The following is a 20783-nucleotide window of genomic DNA, read 5'->3' as shown; positions in this document are numbered from 1 at the left end:
AGAAACAGCACTCAACGGAACGGGGTTCTGGGTACCTCAAGCCGGAGGGGACGTCGGTGGTCTCCTTCGTCGTGTGCGGTCATCCTCCCGGGTTTAGCGGCACCAGAAAATGTTAACGGAAGAACGAGAGAAGCGAGACCGGGGCCATGGCTGCCCTTCGCGGGGACGATAACTTTACTAACACGGTCCCACGATGATGGTGATGGTGTGGCGCATACCCATTGGGAGATTCAACATTGGGCATCGTCCAATCACGGCGCCCCTCCTCCCAACGTCACAGCCTTAGTTGGTGCGGCCGCCGCAAACCGCGCATGGTAGTTTTTCTTCTTTCGCGCTTTGTAAAATAATTACCGATTTGTCACCAGGATAAGCGATGAAAAGTGTGCTAATTTGAGCCAGTGTACGCAGTGCAAGCAAAAACGGGAGCTTGACAAATTCACTTCAGTGTCCCTTTAAGGTCATTCGTCTGGTCGCAATCACCTTCAGCCACTGGTGCGCACTTGGGGCTCGTGTGACGTCAAGTCACGTGATCCGATGCAGGGAGGAGCCGCAGCTGCTCTCGCTCAGAGCCTCGACACTAACGTACCACCTGCCCGGGCTACATTCTAGCGTGATATAACTAGGCGAGGCTTAAGGGCTGCTTTCTCTACGCGTGGTCACTCAGTGTACTTATGGATGGCCGCGGCCGCCGGAGCGCAAAAGGAGCAGGTGTGACCTAACTTTCACGAAACACTGTGTGCATACTGTATATGAAAAAAAGTAGCCAAACAGACCTTTCGATTGTGATAAGAAGCTTTGCAAGTGTTCAACTTCGCCCATTTTTAATGGTTTCATAACTGCCCGCATTCCATTAAGGAAACAACATACAAACCTCTTGCACTCAAGAGGTATATAAAAAGGCGCCAATTGTTTCGCCACGTGTCAAGAAAAAGGGCGAATGGAGGCTGCTTTTCGTGAGTTGTATGCCGCATACAGCTTGCACTGACAATGCTGGGCATGTTGTCGCCTACCTGGATCCCCTGTTGTACGCCCGCCAACTTTCTATTTTCAGAGCTGATAGCAGTAATCTCTACGCACATTTTCCTCCTCCTATCTGCAGGCAGCACGACCAATGGGTGAGTTAGTGCAACACAGCCTGACTAACAAACACTGCCTGCCGTGTCAGCCGCCATTTAACCTGCCACCCTGAAGCACCTTTCACCGCTCGCTACCTCTTCTGCGTTGTTCAATCTCGGGCAGGTCACGTGTTGCCTCGCCTGAAAAGGCGACAAACTTTACGCGCTACAATCTTTCATTTCGAACATTCCTTGGTCAGTAAAATGGGGTTTCAAAGTGTTCGAAACAAATTCATTGCCTGCTTGATACTGTTTACACAGTTTCTTCTGCTCCTAAATACTACTAGGGCTTCACAAAACCAGCATATAAACTATACGTAAAACAAACGTTTTGGTATCACTAAGATTCCCGCGCTCTTCCTAATGTCAATGCCGCTGAAGGCATTGGCATCCTGTGGCAATTTTAAGGCGACGCACACATTCTAATTAATTTGCTTCTGTGAAAATAGATAAAACATTTGGTATAAAGGTCTTTGAAAGCAGGTCAGACAATTAAAGGGTGCCGAGGAGAGCCAAACACAACAGAAACAAAAAAGACAATGAAAACTGAGGTTTGACGAAATCTTTTCTGATCGGGTAAAGGATTCATACGTGAAAATACTTGTGATCGCCGACGAGCACGCACACACACACACACACACACACACACACACACACACACACACACACACACACACGCACACACACACACACACACACACACACACACACACACACACACACACACACACACACACACACACACACACACACACAAACACACACACACACACACACACGCACACACACACACGCGCGCACGCACGCACGCACACACACACGCACACACACACGCACACACACACACACACACACACGCGCGAAAAACACAATGTCTTGTCCTGAAGGCCGAAGCGGTACTCACTGCTTGTTCCAACTAAACCGCACAGATGAGATCCCCCCCCCCCGTTTTCGGTTAAAAAATATAAAAGAGAGTAATTGCCACCTGCTGCCGTCACCGCAGCTCGAACGAGCGGAGCTGCTGACGTGGGTCGTGCACGTGAACTTCCGCCTGCGGCTAGTGAGTTTACAAGTGCCGTGCATAAAAACAATTAGTCCATATTATGCTGTCACCCATGCAGCTGGAGCGTTGCAAGCAAGGAGGTTGTGTTATTAGTTGCAATACACTAATAAAAAACAACATTAAAAGTAAACGTGACGCATATGATCTAACTGTGATTGCAACTGTCCGATGGAAAGTTTCGAACACAGTTTCCCCTTACTTAAAGCTACACATCTTCCGTAGAAGGGAGCATCGCGTATAGACAACCGAACTAGGCATCCCTACTGCTCCAAGTGGAAAGCTTTTACCGGACAGGCAGTTTTTTATACGGGTTTCTGGTCAGTGTATCCGGCACTGTGACGCTATAATCAAAACAGGTGGTGATCCGCACCACCAATGGTTCTGTTCAACCTTCACGTCCGTATCCCTTGCACTTGCGTCACAGTTAAAAGCACAGCCTGTATGCAAATATCTCGGAGGGTTTAATGAAGATAAACTGAAACTAGAACATTAAGAACATTAACTTGCCATGAACTGTTCTTTAAAAAGATTCCCAAATCCATAATCGCCATTTTTTGGCGATATTCCCGGGTAATTCTGGCATCCAGACGGTCGCACAAATATAAAGGGGGAAGCTGAATTTGCGCCAGCACCCATAGCTAACTTCATGTGCCCCGAACCTCTCCCTTTCCTCTCCTTTCTCGATCCTCTAGACTTGTGACGGAAGGCTAAAAACCCTGTAATACCCTGTGAGGAAGGCGGCCATTCAAAACTTCTGAATTCAGGGCAATGGGCTTCTAGCTGCGGCGGCTTGTAGCATGGAAATACTCTGAAGACAGGTACAAGCAAAAGGCTTGTAGCTGTCTCTAGAATATTCCAAAGCTGCCTGACGTAGAGCCCTACAGTGTTTATTATCCGCGGGCACCCTGACACAGTTTTGCGAGACGCAGTTTAGCAACAGGATGAACCCACCAGTGATTCACTAAATCCGAAACGCAATGGTCATAAATGCCAATGAAATTGAAAGAGTAGCTATTAGAACAATTCCCACAAAGGTTGAAATGACCAATGCCCACAGAACTGGCCATTTTTATTTATTAGGTGGCGATCACGAAAGATGAATGGCGAGTTAGGACCAATAGCTGTAATGTAAACCAATACATTGTTGCCTTTCCCCTTGAACTAACACCAACTGCCATTTTCACGAGTGATGCCTGTCGGTGCAGAGTGCACGCGCAACTATTGCTCTCGCGATTGCTGGCGAAAACCGGTGTACTCCCCCTTATAATGGAACGTCACAGCGTTATGTGTAATGTGCACCAGAACGTCTGCAGAAAGAGGGCGATGAGGATTGGCTTCAGACAGTAACGAAGGCGGAACCAACCGAAACCGGATGACTCAAAATTCACGTAATTTATACAACTCATCCTCGGGAATAAGTTCTGCTTTTAATCCTCGCTTTGTTAAATAGTGGACGATACATTTCTTAGGGTCGCAAGTGTACTGCGGTTTCTTAAGAGTAATACAGTTTTATAACCAAAACTCCTTCCCCCCAAGTTAAAATAGTGCTTACTCCCGACCAGTACAAGCGACAGGCAATGACACGCAACGGGGTTGCTGTCTTGTAATCCCCCGTAAACAGGAAACCGAGGAAATCCGCTTAAACCTCGAAAAACAAGAACGTTTCCTGCCGACACGCTGGGCTTTGCTCAGAGGCGTTGCGGCAATCGCAGCGATATCGCACGCGACATTCCTGTTCGCTGCGACAGTTTTCATGGTTTAGGGAAAACTCAAAACACCCCTGTGAGTGAGATTTCGGCGGACATAAAAATTGCGGACGGCACCTATGTCTGCATATTTATACAGATGAGCAGGTGCATTTCACTGTGTGCGAAATTCGTTTGCGATTTCACCGCACGACTTCCGAGCCACATTCCCTCTTAGGCGGTTGTTGTTGTTGTTGACGATGATGATGATTATGATTATGTTGATGATCATGATAATGATGAAGGGGACTATGAAAACAAAATACAAGTTCAGATAAATAAAAGATAGCTTTCTGTCGACAACCATTCCGACAACTTCATCTGTAACATCAAACCCAACACCAAGATATCAAAGCAAACAAATGATTCAGTGCGATGCGCGAGCCTATTTCAAGCGTTGTCTCTATGACGTCATTGAAACTTGTTTGTCCCATTAGGGGCCGCCGGCCACGAATCATTATCGGGCGATTGTCGTACACCATCTGGTTGCGTTTCATCGTTACACTCGAATGTGAACGTGGGGTTAACAAACCAATAACTATGTTTCAGTGCTGCCCTCTGTTGCATACCTCCTGCTCGTATAGCCACGCTGTAGCACAAAATTTTCAAGCCTGGCAACATTTACGGCACTCTTTCGGTGTAAAAATTTTATTTGTGCCCGAAATGGATCTCAGTAGGTTAGCAAAGGATGGCTCTTTCAAACTGTATTTTGCCTTCTTGGCCCTTGTGAAGAAGAACCCTGACTTTCAGAAATCTCGTGCGTTTGAGTACAGAAAGACGTCGTTGCGGACCTAATGTCAAGCCTGCGCATACTGACGTCACCTTCTTCCTATGCACCATGAGCGGTTGCGTACGGGAGGGTCCTAGTCAGCACGGCCAAGCGACGCACGGCGCCATCTAGGAACGTTTTTGAAGCTATGTACACGTGCTTGTGGCCCTCAATTTAATCGCACGGAACCTCTTGGCCTCGTAGTGTAGTAATTCCGCTCCTGCGACGCAAACATCTCAACCAGGCTTCAAATCCCGGCACCACTTTTTTTTATGTCCAATGGTGTGTCATTTTGAATATATTATTATTTGTTATTGCGCACATAGTCTATTTATGAGATCTTTATGAATTCTAAATGCGATTTTGGGTATTTTCGTTGCCTTTTGGTCAGTTTCAGCTACTGCTTCTTGTACCTTTTATAGGCTTGCCCCTTTAAGGTCGATTTGGGCTATTTCTGATGAATATGTTTCTACACTGTAGCTTTCAAACATTGGAGTTCCGTTTTGGCTGTTATTTATTTCAGTTCAGGTGGCTCTGTATGCTTTAGGTCCGTTTATTCTGTAATGTAACCCCCATAAGCAAGCTGAGGTGACGGCTGGCTGTACTGATGAGGAAACGGATATATGCCGAGCGGTTCGGCTGACTTCATAGAAACAATGACGTACTGAGCCACATGGTGCATGGCAGCCAATGTTGACGTAAGGTTCATGGATGACCGCGTTCGCAGCCAATGATGCCTTTGCTTTGCAGTTATGAAACACCTTGCGGCTAATGAAGACCAGGCTTACTCCTACCCACATTCCCAGGCAATTATTTTTTTCCGGTGTCGCCTTTGTTTTGTTAGATCAGCCAGCCACATGTATCATGGGACAATATATCAATGTTTCAATGCGACATCACTTCGTATATTGGCCAAAGTCACAGATATGAGAACTCCTGATAATTCAAACAAAATTATGAGTCCCTTCGGGTTTGAATTATTGCGAGTCAACTGTATATGTGGACATAAATATATATGCTAGGGGTGTGCAAATACCACATTTTTCGAATACGAATCGAATACGATTATCTACCATCGAATATCGAATCGAATATCGAATAATTAAGGGGACACAGGTTTCAAAACCAACTTTTTTATTTCTTTGTGGATTTTGATGACAATTGGCACAGCAGCTGTAAATGCTTGTGTGTTAGTACCATCAAAATTTCGAAGTTCTATTCTGAAAACCTATTTATGTATATTTTATTTGTGTTCACTTTGTACCGAGCTTGAGCGGCCTATAAAATATGATAGAAAACTTGTTCGAAGTGCTTTGCGTTCCCAAATGAATGGACCAGGCGTGACAGTCGGATTTGTTTTTATTAAAACAATTTTTTAGTTCTCGGTTTTTTAGAGGTGAATGTACAAAAGCATAAAGACCATGAACGACTATTTGAATAATAAAAATCACAAAAATTAAACTTGAAAAACCAAGGGTGTCACGACCACTACAAAGAATGTAACGCAAAGAACGCAATCAAAATACACCTAGCGGTCACAAAGAAATCACTGGAACAAACGACGTATGAGGCAAAAAAATCGTTTTGAGAAAACAGCTTCCGAGGTTGCAACAAAGATATCATTCATGAAAAGTCTCGAGGGTTTTAGCCTTTCGTGTGCTTTTGAATCCGGGGCTTATGGGATGCCTTGCCTTGAAATTGGAGTGCCTTTTGCAGCCTTTTTCTGTCCATAAAACATAATTTTCAGCTCCTCTGTGCAGAGTTCATAGCCCAGTTTGCGGAACAAACGGGGGGAGATAGCTTTCAATGGAAAGTCGGTTGGCTGGTTGCTTGTATGGCACTGGACAACTTCCCTCTGCAGTGTTGTGACCATGGCAACAAGTGAAGCACTGTTTTTTTTAATTAAATTTGAAAGCTGGGGTTTGACGTCTTTTATGCTTTAATTATAACCTTGCCTGGAGCAGCAACTTCGTACTCGTACGCGCAGGTGTTCATTCCCAAAAGTTTCCATGCCACAAGGATACAAACGAGATACTTTGAAGCTTGGTATAATAATCTGCGTAACTCCAACTTACATGCACGCACATTTTTTTAGTAGTCTTAAAATTGAGGGCATCCGATATTTCTCGCACCACAACCAATATGCACTAAACTATACATGTATGCATTGGTCATAATAGTTTCCCCCTAAAATTCAGTTTTTTGTTATTTACCTTAACGACAGTAAGGTAAATTTTTGACGCATTGGTATTAATAATTTCCCTAAAAAATTTCAAATTTTTTATATGCTACGAAAGTAAGTGTACATTATTAACACCGTAAACACGTTTTTATTCCTGACTCAGACCTGTTTGCATGTTTACTCGAAGTGCACGGGAAACGTTGCGCAAGAAAGCGATATGGCTCGCCCGCATCGCGGCGCTCGTATACCGCAACATGTCATACTCTGGGTATCCCTGAAATGGCCCTTCAGGTCGCTTTTAAGAATAAATTTAATGCCACCGGAATTAATTCGAACTACTGGCATTCAATCGTACCCGGTTTCGCAGTCAGGCGATGCTCCAGCGCACAGCGGCTACGCCGTTCGCGCCGCAGCTTCTGACGCGTCGGCCGTTTTAGCGTGTAAGCTCACAAATCAGACGAAAGGTTCACTTCGCGAACCATTATCACTAGCGCGCACACCGCGTTTCACCCTCCGGGGTGAAGTCACGCGCACCACGAAGCGTTCGATGACCTCCGCCTTTCGAGCCACGCAACTTCCTGTAATCTGGTTTGTAATCTCAGGCATTCTGATGTCGATAATGTCCGCGTTGAATACCACAGCAGATAAAATGACTGAGCATGAACTTGGCCGAGCGAAGCAGCGAAAATGAACTCTGAAAGGCGGTCGCCATCTTGCATTGCCGCGGCGACGCCCAATCAGGAGGGCCGTTTCAGCGAGCGCCGACTGGAAGGTCATTCGCGCATCAGAATCTTTGTGGCTTCATTTGTGCAGCTGCCTTTTTCTTTGGTTCGTGCGTTTGTCAATAAACGAAGATAAAAGAGATGACCGCGATCGGAAAGAAGATCGCTTGGCCGATCCAATGGTACCAAAATGGCCGCGCCCGGTGCCACCTTGCGGAGATAAGCGCTCCGAAAATAGCCGTTTTTTTCGCCCTTTCGCGCCGACATTTTGTAACTGCAGCTAGCAAAAGCAGTTCTTTATGCCACTTTGCGGCGGTTTTCGGCGGGAAAACTTTGCATACGCACAGGATAGAAAACATAGAAACCGAATATGTTGCTTTCCAAAAAAATGATTGATTGTCATTTTTTTCCGAAGTTGAAAGGCGCGCCCCCCCATTCAAATCAATCGAAATATTCGATAATAGCCGATTATTCGAACCCTTTCGAATATTCGAAATGTTTCGAATACATAGTTTCTGAAGCGAATACGAATATGACATATTTATTATTCGAGTAATATTCGAATTTTTCGAATATTCGCACACCCGTAATATATGCACATATATTTATACGCATATATATTCATGTGCGCGTGTGTGTAACTCGGTAGAAACGTCAAAACAAGTTCGTAATAATGTTTCAACTGAGGGACCACCCCTTGTCACATTTAAAAAGAATGCCAGCGCCAGTTGTCGGTGAGTATACAAGCGCATTCTCTGCAACGGAGACAATGTGAACGCAGAAATCATAAAACTGGAGTCGGTATTGGCCCAATTCAAATCGATACCTCATGAGCCCCGGTATTGCATTCTACTATCTCAATCACAAATTTCTGACAATGGTGGCACGTAGAGCACGGAGAGAAACGCATCAAAAGCCCACAAAACAAAAATCGAGATGACGGTAACGAGAACGGGCAGTACGATTGATTGAGGCAGTACGGTAATCCATCTATTTCATTTTCCGAAAGTTTCTAGAAACATACGCAGCATTTACGTAACATAACGCGTAACATTTACGTAACATTTACTATGTGGGGTATCTGTTGGGCTACAAACAATCATATAAACCTATACAGACAAGCCACAGTTCTTCCATTTTCAAATGTAATTGTGTGAAACACTCCGGACTAACTTGCCCTAGTCACGCTCTTCGATTTAAAAGAATACATTGTCAACAAATTCTTTCCACTCTCATTTTCCCCTATCGGAAGCGCTTTATACAAGCCAAAAAGCATCCGAGTTCTATTGGGACCACATCATGCGTACTAATAACATGACCTACAAGCCCGTTCGTTATCTGAAATGAAACAGCCGGGATCGTGCCACACTAAATTTGTTCAAATTCTTCCCCATCTGCAAAAGCGTAAATCCCGTACTAAACAACTTCAGAACCTTCAGTTACAGAACGAACCACTAGAAAAAAAAACTCTGAGATCAAGCGCAAATACTGTGCAAGTCATCTTGCAATTGCGGGACCTAATGGCACCGTAAAAAACACACTTAACTTATCTATAGCGGCGGCCGTGGCTAAAAAGGACGTAGGAAGTCTGCCGCCATTAAACAGTTCACTAAGCATGAAAACGCTTAAAAATAGTCGGACACTGCAGTTGCGACAGGCCTCACCTCATACATTTTGCGAAGTGCCCTTTCTAAAATGCCGGGGGTTGATACTGAAACGCCCCTCCTGCTGAGACCGCGGGCACAGATTTTAGAACATCAAAATTACTATTGTGCAGTCTTACTTTGGAGCACGTCATAACAAGGACGGCAGTCCTTTTTTATTTTTGAATTCATACATTCGCACTTGGCTCTAATGAATGTGCGGGAAAGTTTCGTGGCTTGCAGTGTGACTGTACCAAGTACAACTGCTCAATTTCACCTTCCAGCTTTTTTGTTTTCTGAGATCACCATGGGTTCCTACTTTACAATACGATTCCCGCTTAGGAACATACATAAATACATACATACATACATGCATGCATACATACATACATACATACATACATACATGCATGCATGCATGCATGCATGCATACATACATACATACATACATACATACATACATACATACATACATACATACATACATACATACATACATACATACATACATACATACATACATACATACATACATACATACATACATACATACATACATACATACATACATACGTGCACATGCACTCGAACACCCTGTTCGTGCACGGCGTATTTTAGGTATCGCAACCCCACGCTAAAGCTTTGATGGTGCGCCATGTTCCGGCGGGGCAGTGCAATGGCATTTTCACGCTCCTCCGATTTCTCGGAAAGTTTCCAATCAACAGCTGAAATGTCCCTTCGGTTAAAAATCGCACTGTGTAAAGTGCCGTGGGATGGCACAACTGCTCACAGATAGAATTTTGGTTATTTTGCCGCCCTACAACGCGCGTACCATTGTTCAGATGATATTGTGGCATTGTCAGATATTATATGGGTTAAGTCGTCCTCCGTAGTATGAATGGCCATGTTCTGTAGGTGCTACAATGCTTTCTTTTATCGTTTCTATTCTTCTGATATTCCAATGACTCTTTTTGTCTCTTAGGTTAGAAAGGAGAGCGAAGTAGAGCGAGACACACATGACAAAAGAACATAGTCTGACGCACTTTTCAACAATGTCATTGGAAGGCACTGTACAAACACATTCTTGAAAAAGGGTGACGTCGTTTTGACTCGAATATTCACTTTAGTTCAAACAAAAAAAATTACTCCCACCTCCCCTCGCGGGACCCCTGTGTAGATGCGACGCACAGGGGGTTCCGTTGTTGTTTCCGTTAGGTTGATTCTCCCATCGCGTGAAACGTGCCGTGAACCCCGTGCCGCGGCTATGACGCAACGTGGCGCGGCTAGGACGCAACACAATCCAACACAATCCACTTTAATCCAATCCAATCCAAGCCAAGCCAAGCCAATCGAATCCAATCCAATGCCCCTCGCGAGAGAGTGTTAGCTATCGGAGAGGAGAAGGGGTGAGTAGCGGAGAGCGCAGCTCGCGCGGCGAGGAGAATGGGGGAGGGGAGGGGACGGACAACAACGCCGTATGGAGGGACAAGGCGAGTGAATGAGATGCCGTCGCACCTGAAATGCGAGAAGCCTTTCTTTCGAAATGTACCCTAGTCACTGACATACGATTAGTGCCATTCCAACTAGGCATGCAAGGAAGCCTGTCAACAATTCAACAAATCGACTTATGTACATTTTTGGCTATCCCCAGCCAGGCCATAGAATATGTGTGCGTCAGTATGAGCAAGAGGCAGGTGCCCCTGAATCGTTCCAGCATCCTGACCCGTCTGCATTCCTAAACGATCGCTCTCAAGCATGTGTATAGGGATGCATGGTTGTATCTTCTATCCTGCCTCAGCGTTAGTTTGAGAATAGTTTTGAACAGCATTTTGTGATTTCAACTTCTTTATTAAAACATGATTCTAGTCCAGCTTTGATACATGCTCGTAAAGCACTTGGACTGATTAGGCACCCAGAACTCTTTAACAGGTGGTAAGACTATATTTGTATCTGCGAATGGAAACGTTAACATCCACCTTAAATGCTGTACGGCTTCAAATAAAAGATATGCAATTCTCTCGAACAGTTCGCAGTTGAAAAAAATATAGCAGTGGCGTAGCTAGGCTATGCCATGATATATATAGTGTGAGCTAAGGTTCAGCTGGTTACTCTTAGTTTTACTGGTTGTCTAGGATCAGCTTGATTATCATGCTTACTGCGGCTTCAATGACACTCGCACGGTACACGCATTATGTGACGCGTGTATACTTATCAAGCGTCTCCGGCGGAGCGTCACCAGCCGCGCCAGAGCTAAGCTGTTTCCACAGGTGCATGCCGGTGTTGCTGCGACGCACAAGCCATCGGTTCCACGCCCGGCCACCCCTCGCATGCTAATTAAGTGGACCGGGCCGCCACATGCGGAACGAAGGTCGGCGAAGACGCTGGGTGCGTGGGGTGCGTGAGGGACGCCGGGCAGCAAGCAACGTTCTGTGCGCCATGTGACGTCACTGCGCCTCGCGCACGCGCAGCACGGCTCTCCAGGAGCTACAGGAAACTGCTCAACCTCGGCCAGTGTACCTCACGCTACAAAATTCATCCTGGTTCAGGGCTGAATGACAAACTCATTTCATATCTCCGCTGATCGCTTACCCACTCAACGAAGTTCGAAGATTTTGTGGGACGACCACTTTGTTCATAAAATACTCAAATCAATAGTCTAAAAGAACTGCTATAAAGATTTCCAGATCGAGTTGAGACCTTCAACATGAGTAGCCAAATGATGTCACCATTTATTTTTCTTCAATCGGCGTTCACGTGGAGAACGCCGTGGGCGTAAGCCGAGAGAAGGGATGCTGAGCGATCTTTTAAGGTTCGCTGAACTGGCTGGGTATATGCCACAATTGCAAGGAACTCGCTTTGCGAGATACGCATGGAGGAAATAAAGGGCAATTGTCTCGGTGTCAATCACCTGGGCGCGCCCAAGGTCAATCTAACGCATTCTTCGCCCCAGTTCGATATAGCGCTGCTTGCGTTGGATGTCCGGCTCCCGGACGTCATACGATCCAGTCGTATACATCTTGTGAAGTTCGCTGCATGTACGATGACACTGGTGAAGAGTTGTGCTCAAGGAACTTTTTAAAGCATAGCGTATGCCTTCGATGTGGGAGTTAGCTATTTGAAATTTATGTGGTTTTAGACACCGAAGCTACCCACCGAAGCTACTTAAAGGGTACCGTAGTTGAGGGCTCCGGATTAATGTCGACTGCGTTAGTATCTTTAACCTGCACTGAAATCTTGACAGACGGCCCTATTATCTTACTCCTCCAGAAAAAAATCGCCTGCTGCAGACGGGATCTAACCCACATCCTCGGGTTAAGCAGCACCTCGCCTTAGCCACTAAGCACCGGTGGCAGGTAGGGGTGGATGTTTCAAACGTGGCCTCAGACGTGGAGGCGAACGTACAGATTCGTAGCTACAACGATAAGTCTCGCTCGTAAAATCTGGGACAGCGTCTGCCTTTTCGCTTTCACATACGCGAGGCAAATCCAGGTACTTCATTGCAAAAGAGGAAGCGTGGGAGGCCGCAGAAATTTGCGGGTACCGTGGTGGGGGAGGCGGTAATATTTAACACTGCAAATGAGGAAGCTAGTCTTTGTGCCATAGACCGAACGAATGAGCAAATTGCCTTTTTTCAAATAAAAAAAAAAGTGCAGCCGGTAACTTTCGAAGAAACCCTACTCGTAGATAAGAGGAATACGAACCAAGCTGGATTTTGTTACGGGTGCCCTGGTCAACAATGTACCTACAAGCGAGCGTTACCCTTTCATAGCCCAGGTCCACAGACCACGGAGGTAGAGTCTCGCCCGTTGATCATTCTCACAAGGCAAGTTCACAATTTATAGTAAATTTTACAAAATCCGGTACTACAGATTTATGATTTCGCAAATTTTTAAGCGACAGTCCCAAAAACGAAGAAATCGACATTCGCTGTCTTTTACAGTAAAATTGTTTCTTCGGAAACTTTTTATTCCCGAGGTGACTGATATCAGGAGGCGTACTACGGCGCGAGCTTGAGCGAAACCGCCGGCATCGGCGTGTGCTTCGAGGCGGCTGCGAGGAGAGGTGGTCGTCGTGGTCGTCCCCGAACTTCGCGATCGCTGCGCCGCCTACCGCCGCTTCTCCGCGGCACTTACGGTATTGCCGCTCCGCAACTGCTAGCGGCTGATGCGGTATTTTGGTTCTCTTTCGCTTGTCATTGCCTTTCGGCGCCGTAACTAACTTGCTATGGTGATGTCTGTAGTCAAAAAGTACGTTTGGGGCGCTTCAAGAAACAGCTACGTCCTGATAGAGCTCCCTCGAACGCCGAGAAGAGCTATCCGGGGACGCTGTAATGCGCATTTCTTCGCCGCTCTTACGGGCGTCGGCGACGGCAGCAGCGCATCACCACTGTCACCTCCGAATATATCAGGCGCAAGTGAATTCTTTTGTCGCGTCGTCTTGACCTGATACTGGCACAGTGAGAGATTGGTTTCGTTTTGCAGCGCGGACAGCGAATGCCGCTGCGTTTCGAATATGCCATAAATAATATGACTCGGGGATGTGATTACCTAATACCTGACAATAACTTGTGCCTTTTATATGAAAGAGGCAACGCGTAAATGTTAATTTCATTGCAAATATGTGCCCATTCCGAGAACCAAGGTGGGCTAATAAAACCACAGAAAAATGAATGGTCTGCAACACCAGGAGAAACAAATTAGCTCGTACGAGAATGAAAAAAAAAAGAGTGTACTTTCGGAAATAGTTCGTCTAAACTTAAGCGAGGTGGGACTCATCAGACCACTAGATGCAAAATGCACTGCTATTTCGCAAGACGGGGGAGGGGGGGGGGGGCGGGGGGCACGAGGGGGACGCTTAATGATCGTTGTGTTCAAATACGGAGCGAAATAAAGGGATGAACATTTTAGTAATCACACACACAAGCTGCACGTCGTTCACTTTTATTTTGTTTTCCGTCTTTAACGAACAGCTGTTCACTCGGCAGCCGCATTTTTCGAAGTATACAGTAAGTATATACGTAATCACAAGCAATAAAAGGTGTCTTTGGAAAAGTATGGTATCTGATAAGGCTCTATGACGTCCCTTTTTTGCTAGATTCTGCAGGCTGCCTATGTCATATGACAATGTTTCGAGGAAGAGTTTAGTCGCCAACGCGGTTATAAGTGGAGGATATATCTAGCAGATGATGAATGTTTGCAAGTGCTCACCCCGCAACAAGACGACCCAGCAGTAAATTCTTTGTCCTGCGCTGATTCCCTCATATAATTTCTCATTATCCATCGTATTTATTTTGTAGAATGTCCATGAAATTTATGCCACATTGGCTTGTTAAGGGTAGTGATCAATATCTGCGATATGAAGCGTAACTGGCGCGCTGCGCTCCGGTAGATTTTGTAAGCACACAAAACCGATTTACATCGTAATGTACAGCTGTATCATGAACGAATGCAGCCAACGGACGTACTGTTAGTAGATTTCAGGCCAGTTGAATTACAATCAGCTCCATGCAATGCCGGTTTCGCCAGGCCGGCCTGTGACACACACCTGGCGATATGCGAACCGAATGTACCACACTAACATCGCTTCAGAAGCATTTACACTCATAAATACACCACATTTGCAAACAGATAAATTTATCTCTACACCAATACAAGTCAACAAACCAAAAAACACAGCGTGTCCCTGAAAATTAGAGAGAGAAATGATTTGAACCCGTTACAAAGAGTGGCACGGCGGCTGCCGCTGAACTTCAATTAGCGCAAAGGCTGCTGTGGCGCTGCTTAGATTTTGTTTTTCTGTTTTGTTTTTTTCCCGTCGCGAAGTATCCGGGGGTGAATGAAATTGCCCTACACTAAACGTGTTCTACGATCCTGAGCTCTCCGTTACTTCTACAATAGTTAAAAAGATCCTATCTCGTTCAGGTCTTGCCGCCTCTTTTAGGACGAAGTGCTTCATCTTTTACCAATATGTGGACAAATCCCTTAGTGATAGTGCCCCGAATATTTAGTGCATGCTAATTGAATTTGTCCTAGTGTAACGTTCTTCCAATTCCAATACCAATCAGAAGTTAGCTACACCCGCAGTACACATTTTGCCACAAAAGGACCTCTTGAACAGATTTTTCTCCCTATCTTTCTAACACATGCCGCATTATTCAAACATACACCCATTTCAAAGACAAAATTTTACAATGTGAGGCAAAAATGATATGTCTTGTGTGTTTCGGAGTCGGTATCATTGCGCAGTGGAAATGACGAAAACACCAGCGCAAGCGAGTCTTCTGCGTCGTTCTTTCAGCCATTGTCGTTGGCACGTACAGTGCAAGTATTACGGTAATGTATGCCAAATTCACTCAAGCTTCCACTCTTTCGCCTTCAAAAGATATCCTTGCCAAGACAGGGTAACGGAAGCGCAGTTACAAGTATGGAAACTGCAACCAAATCCATTATACTAAATACAAGGCATATGCAAAATCATCGGGTGCTCCGATTTTGTCGTCCGATAGTTTTTCAGTCTACTATCGTGAGTGGTCAATGCCCTCCTAGCATATTGATCTTTTGTGCGGGAAGACTTTGAGTTATTACACACCATTTTTGCAGTTTCGAAGAACGTTATCGTACCGGAAGTTATGGTCTTGGAAATGATGTTCATTTGGGAGCAAATAATCATTGACCGAATGGCCGCTAATAAAGTCAAGGCTTGCAATTATCTCCGGACCGTCTATCTGTGGACAGCTTAGATAAAACTGTCCGTGCTAGCACGATAAGACTCCATGTGTTGCGGAATGACTAATCATCAAGTGCTCGGTATGTTCATCCGATATCTTGTTCGTGTGTATGAATACGCGGAAACGAGCCTACTTCATTAAGGCAGGATGTGGCGTAACGTCACATATTCGACGGATGTTGCAACCTCTGCCCCCGCTAAACATCGCGTGGTACGCACGCAGCGGCCGTGTAAAATACAGTACCTATCAAAGCGTATTACCGCGACCATTTGTAACCAAGGATATGAACAAATTGATAAAAATATTATGTTGATTTTGCCCTTTAAAAACCTTTCTTAGAGTACCTTGGAAATTTGGGCTTGGAGGTACATAACTTTCAACATGTAGCGCAGAAGACGAGATACACTTGCCTACTTGAGACACTTGACACTTGTGTCTACTTGTCTGCGTCTCTCGTCTTCTGCGCTACATGTTGGAACTTTCTCAGAGTGTTGCAATGAAAGCAATGTTAAAACATTGTAAATTAATTATTGGTCGCTTTTATTTCACGATGTGCAAGTTTGAATTTTGAAATATGTGATGTATTGACCTCAATTATTGGAACGAAAATGTTCCCACTCGGCCAGTGATAAAAACGTACCCTTGTAAATGGCGTATTCGTGTGAAATCGTGACGTCTACAGTTATCGAAAATTGCCATAACCGCAGCTATTCTGTCAGCGTAACCTACTTGCGGGACCATCATCAATCGCATCGATTTCACGACAATTTTTTTATAGCTTTAAGATCAGATTTTATGGCACCTTGTAATCCTTAAGCGTTCATAATAAGCAACAATGCTGACATACCTCCACGCTGATTCGCTCCTACCTAAAATGTTTGGCGGATTTCCATCGAGCATTATTTATGCAAGCGAAACTTCTCAGTATACGTATACTTGTCCACGCGTACCGCGAGCCATATCAGAAAAACACTTTTACCATAAAGTTTCCCCACCCAGCAATAAGCAGAGCCTTTACATCATCGGATGGCTGACAGAAATATATCAGCACGGTATCTTTTTCCACGATTTATATGTACAAATTCGAAATCTGAATAATAGAAAATGCGTGGCGGTACAAGTGCCGTCCCCATAATTACTTCAGTACATACAGAGCTGTTCAGTATAAACTAGCGTGGAACTTCAGTATGAACTTCCGATGTGCAATGCTTCAGCTGTTTATGCAAAATTGCGCTTCCTAAAGCCTGTGACAGTAATATGTGCCACTCGTTAATAATAAGCGCAAGCTATTGTCACATGACGTAGCGGGCGATTAATATTAACCTTGACCGAGGGCCTGTTAACGTCACGAATTCACAACTCGCTCATGTAAAATGCTTCTAAAAATGTCATTCACTATGATTGCCACATACCAAACTGGCCATAACAGCTAATAGCGCATACTGCAGGCCACATCGGAAACTTGAGTACATATTACGACCTTCACAAAACACTGTTTGTAGCTATCGAAGCTACAGAAATCGCAAAAATCTTTACTCACCACAGGGGCAATAAACACGAGGAAGGTACAAAATCCCGTGCGCAGTGTCGACGCTGCGGACAACGTCCTCTTCGTTCGCGGACGCCCCATCACCAACAAAAACACCGGGGAACGCGACAGACGTAGGGCGCTGCTGATGTCATATTACGCTGATGCGCACAGCTGCGATCCGAATACCCCACTGCATTCCTGACAGAGTCAACGCCGCTGGAGTCCGTTATACACTGCCACAGTCGCGGTCCGCACCCCGCAATGTTCTCTGGCCGTTTCGCACAGACCTTTGGAACCGTTTGCGTTTCCGATAAGGCTATCTTTTTTTCTCCTCCGCCCCCTCTTTCGCGTCGTCTGCTCTCTCCCCGGACGTATCGAGGGGGTGTCGTCTGCAAGAGACGAAAAGGCGTCAGTAGCGGCAGGCGGCCGCGGACACCGCTACCGATCGCAACGCCGCCGTGGCCGCGTCTCCGCTAGCATGTGTGCTTCTCCGTTTCGAGAAACAACAGCGCCTTTTCTTGTTGTTGGCCGGCTCGTGTTGCGTGCTCGTGCAGAAGGCGCAATTATTCACTTCCTTGCAACATTTCGCGATGCAGGAATCGACGCCGGCGCTGGATGCCGCAGCAGACGACGGCCAGCAAACGCGCGAACGAACGGCGTCGGAAAGGAAAGGGCAGAGGGCGGAACTTCGATTAGACACCACTTCCGCTGGCCCGGCGTTCGGTTTGCACGCCCTATGCGGAGCCTGAACTAAGCTTCCGGCCCGCCACCAGCCGCCCACGACGCCCGTTTGGTGCTTCCGTTTGGCAACCCGATGGGACCTTTTGTTCCTGCTTATTGAAGCTTTGAAGGACGCCTGGCCCAGAAACCTTTGGGGTCAATTTTGGACGCTATGCTTAGGCCGTCGTCCGTGAAATTAGGCTCAGGGACTGCTGGGTCCCCCATGAAAATGCGCCCTGATCATTCATTCCTCTCTTATTATTATCACAGCTCTTCGAATTGTTTCTCACAACAAAAGAAATTTCTTGATTCCTTACACTACCTATTAATACCCATTGTGATGAGAAATTGTCTAAGATGTTGCGCCGCTAAAACGGCTCATCTGTGGTTCCACAGGCTGTGCCAATGCTGAGCGCGAGATATGAAATACCGTAGCACAAGCTTTTGTGGATGGTTGGGATACTTAGGTGAACTATATAGTATTCTCTAGCCCTTCTCATGGCACATTGCAAACGACATCTTAAGTTCTTTGCTTGAGGGCGGGTTAGGCTTCTGAAGATTTATGGCACGAAATGTATTTCATCTAAATCTCTTACACACCTCCTTCCGTGGTCTGCTGGGAAATCCCGGAACAAATGAAAAAGAGAAATGCTGTCCCTGGCTAAGCGCCCTAAAAGAACCAAGCCTTAGAGAATCCGCCTACGGCGAGTATAATGTTGAAATAGATAAACTAAGTGAAAATTGCTGGTTTGTTAGTGAAAGTCTGGAGTGGATTACATCCAAGATGGTCGTGTCGCGTACTTTGCTTCGACAGGCCGACCGCAGGGCTCGATTCCCGGTCCTACGCTGTTCACTATGGCACGAATCACCAGAGACTACGAACAGGGCACAAACGAGAAGTTTACTTTGTACGCAGATAACATTGACTGAATAAAATGATTACCCTACTAATAAGCCCACGTCAATGAACTTCAGAACGATGTTCGGCGTGTGAACCTCACTGCACGCATCGGGCTTCTCTCTAGCCTCAAATACAGAGTTCCTGCCCATCCAAGGCAGTGAACACTCACAAAAATATCTGCCACTTTCGATCGCCAATGGTATAACACCGCGATTGTTGCAAGATTGGGCACTCTCCGCATTTTAGACATTCCCGTTGGATGCAGGAACAGCACTGAAATATCGCTCACGTAACTAAAGAAAGGGGAACGTATTTCAACATACAATGTAACAGCCTCTGCAAAATACGCAGGAGCCAAACAAAACGCTGTTCAAATACCTGCAACGGCCGTACATTGCAGTGCCATTGTCCATGGGCCACAATCTTACTCCCTAAACGTCTTCACAACAAAACTCTTCGCACAATCTTTGGCTTCCAATCTTTCCCGTTGGCGTGACGTTACCCAGATTGAAACTCAGGTCCCAAAACGGCCGAATCAACACTTCGAGCGAACCCTAATTCATTAAGGAACTTGCTTGTTTCCAGGTATAGCCAACAATGGACGTCGTTTCCAATTTTTCCAGCCCCGATTTTATGTCGGGCCTACCCATCCTTGCGGTAACCTCGAAGACTCGTCCCATTCTTGCTGTTCCGAAAGCAAATAGAAGTAAATTAACACATAACAGCTAAGTTAAAAGGACATGTACGAATGATAGCCTTAAGGCTTCACAAACCGCATTCGCTTGGATTTTAGAGATTAACAAAACATCGTGGCAGCGCTGCTCCTTCACCCAGGAAATGGCTGGAACGCGTGTTTTATCAGATCCATCGCAAAACCAAATTGCAGGAAATCGGTGTACTAAAACGACATACCTGACAAAAGTGTTATCAGGCGTGATCGATTAAATATCAGCCACTGTTTTATAACCTACTGGCGGTATTACATCGTGATTCCCAGCTAGGACAATGTGCCAATAGGTATGGCGCCTATTCTTGACGTGTCATAATTAGGTCACATTAAAGATACACACAAGTAGGAATCCGCGGACACTGTCAGTACAATCCCACATCTATGACAGCTTAACTCATCGCAATCACGAACGCGCTTGATTTCATCGTGTATAACTACTCTCATAACAGCCCGCCAAACAGTGGTATTTTGACGGATTCTTGAGAGGCCCTTGAACGATTGGACTATCGATGCTGTTCCCAACCACCGACTCATGGAAAGCCAGACAACACTCTTTATTGGGACGGCCCGAAGGATCATATGGACTAGATTCCTGCACATGAGGCTTCCGCATTAGCTAATCACTGGGCCCATGCGGCTGCATAGAAGGCTCATTCTCGTTACAACTCTGTTGTCTCGTAGCCCCAGCAGCAAAGCCCATACAGCCGATGACCACAATTATTGCCAGCCAGCCCGTATCATAAGTACAAGCAAAACAAGAACCGTCGAGGGAAACACACCTCGAAAGGTGACGTCACAGAAGTCATCGCTCAAAAGATACTAATATATCACAAAACACATCGCAAATACATCCTATCCTCAAAACCTCCTCTATTGGTATTACCTCGAAGGGATTCCCAAACGCCCTTACTTTAAACCACTCACCCGTGCAAAT

At 45.7% G+C, this 20783-nt stretch overlaps 1 protein-coding gene across 2 annotated transcripts in view; it reads right to left on the bottom strand.

Moving 5' to 3' along the window:
- LOC144141083 (tyrosine-protein phosphatase 10D-like) overlaps positions 1–17859 on the bottom strand; it is a 164009-nt gene extending 146150 nt beyond the window's left edge. For both annotated transcript variants that reach the window (XM_077672604.1, XM_077672605.1), the window contains exon 1: positions 17508–17859. In XM_077672604.1, coding sequence (XP_077528730.1) covers positions 17508–17597 — 90 coding nt within the window. In that variant the 5' untranslated portion in view covers positions 17598–17859. The remainder of the gene's footprint in view (positions 1–17507) is intronic.
- Positions 17860–20783: the final 2924 nt, after the last annotated feature.

This window comes from Haemaphysalis longicornis, unplaced genomic scaffold, assembly GCF_048455015.1.
Source record: "Haemaphysalis longicornis isolate Haplotype H1 unplaced genomic scaffold, Haemaphysalis longicornis Haplotype H1 scaffold_6, whole genome shotgun sequence".
NCBI lineage: Eukaryota > Metazoa > Arthropoda > Arachnida > Ixodida > Ixodidae > Haemaphysalis > Haemaphysalis longicornis.
This window is presented reverse-complemented; position numbering and strand designations above follow the sequence as displayed.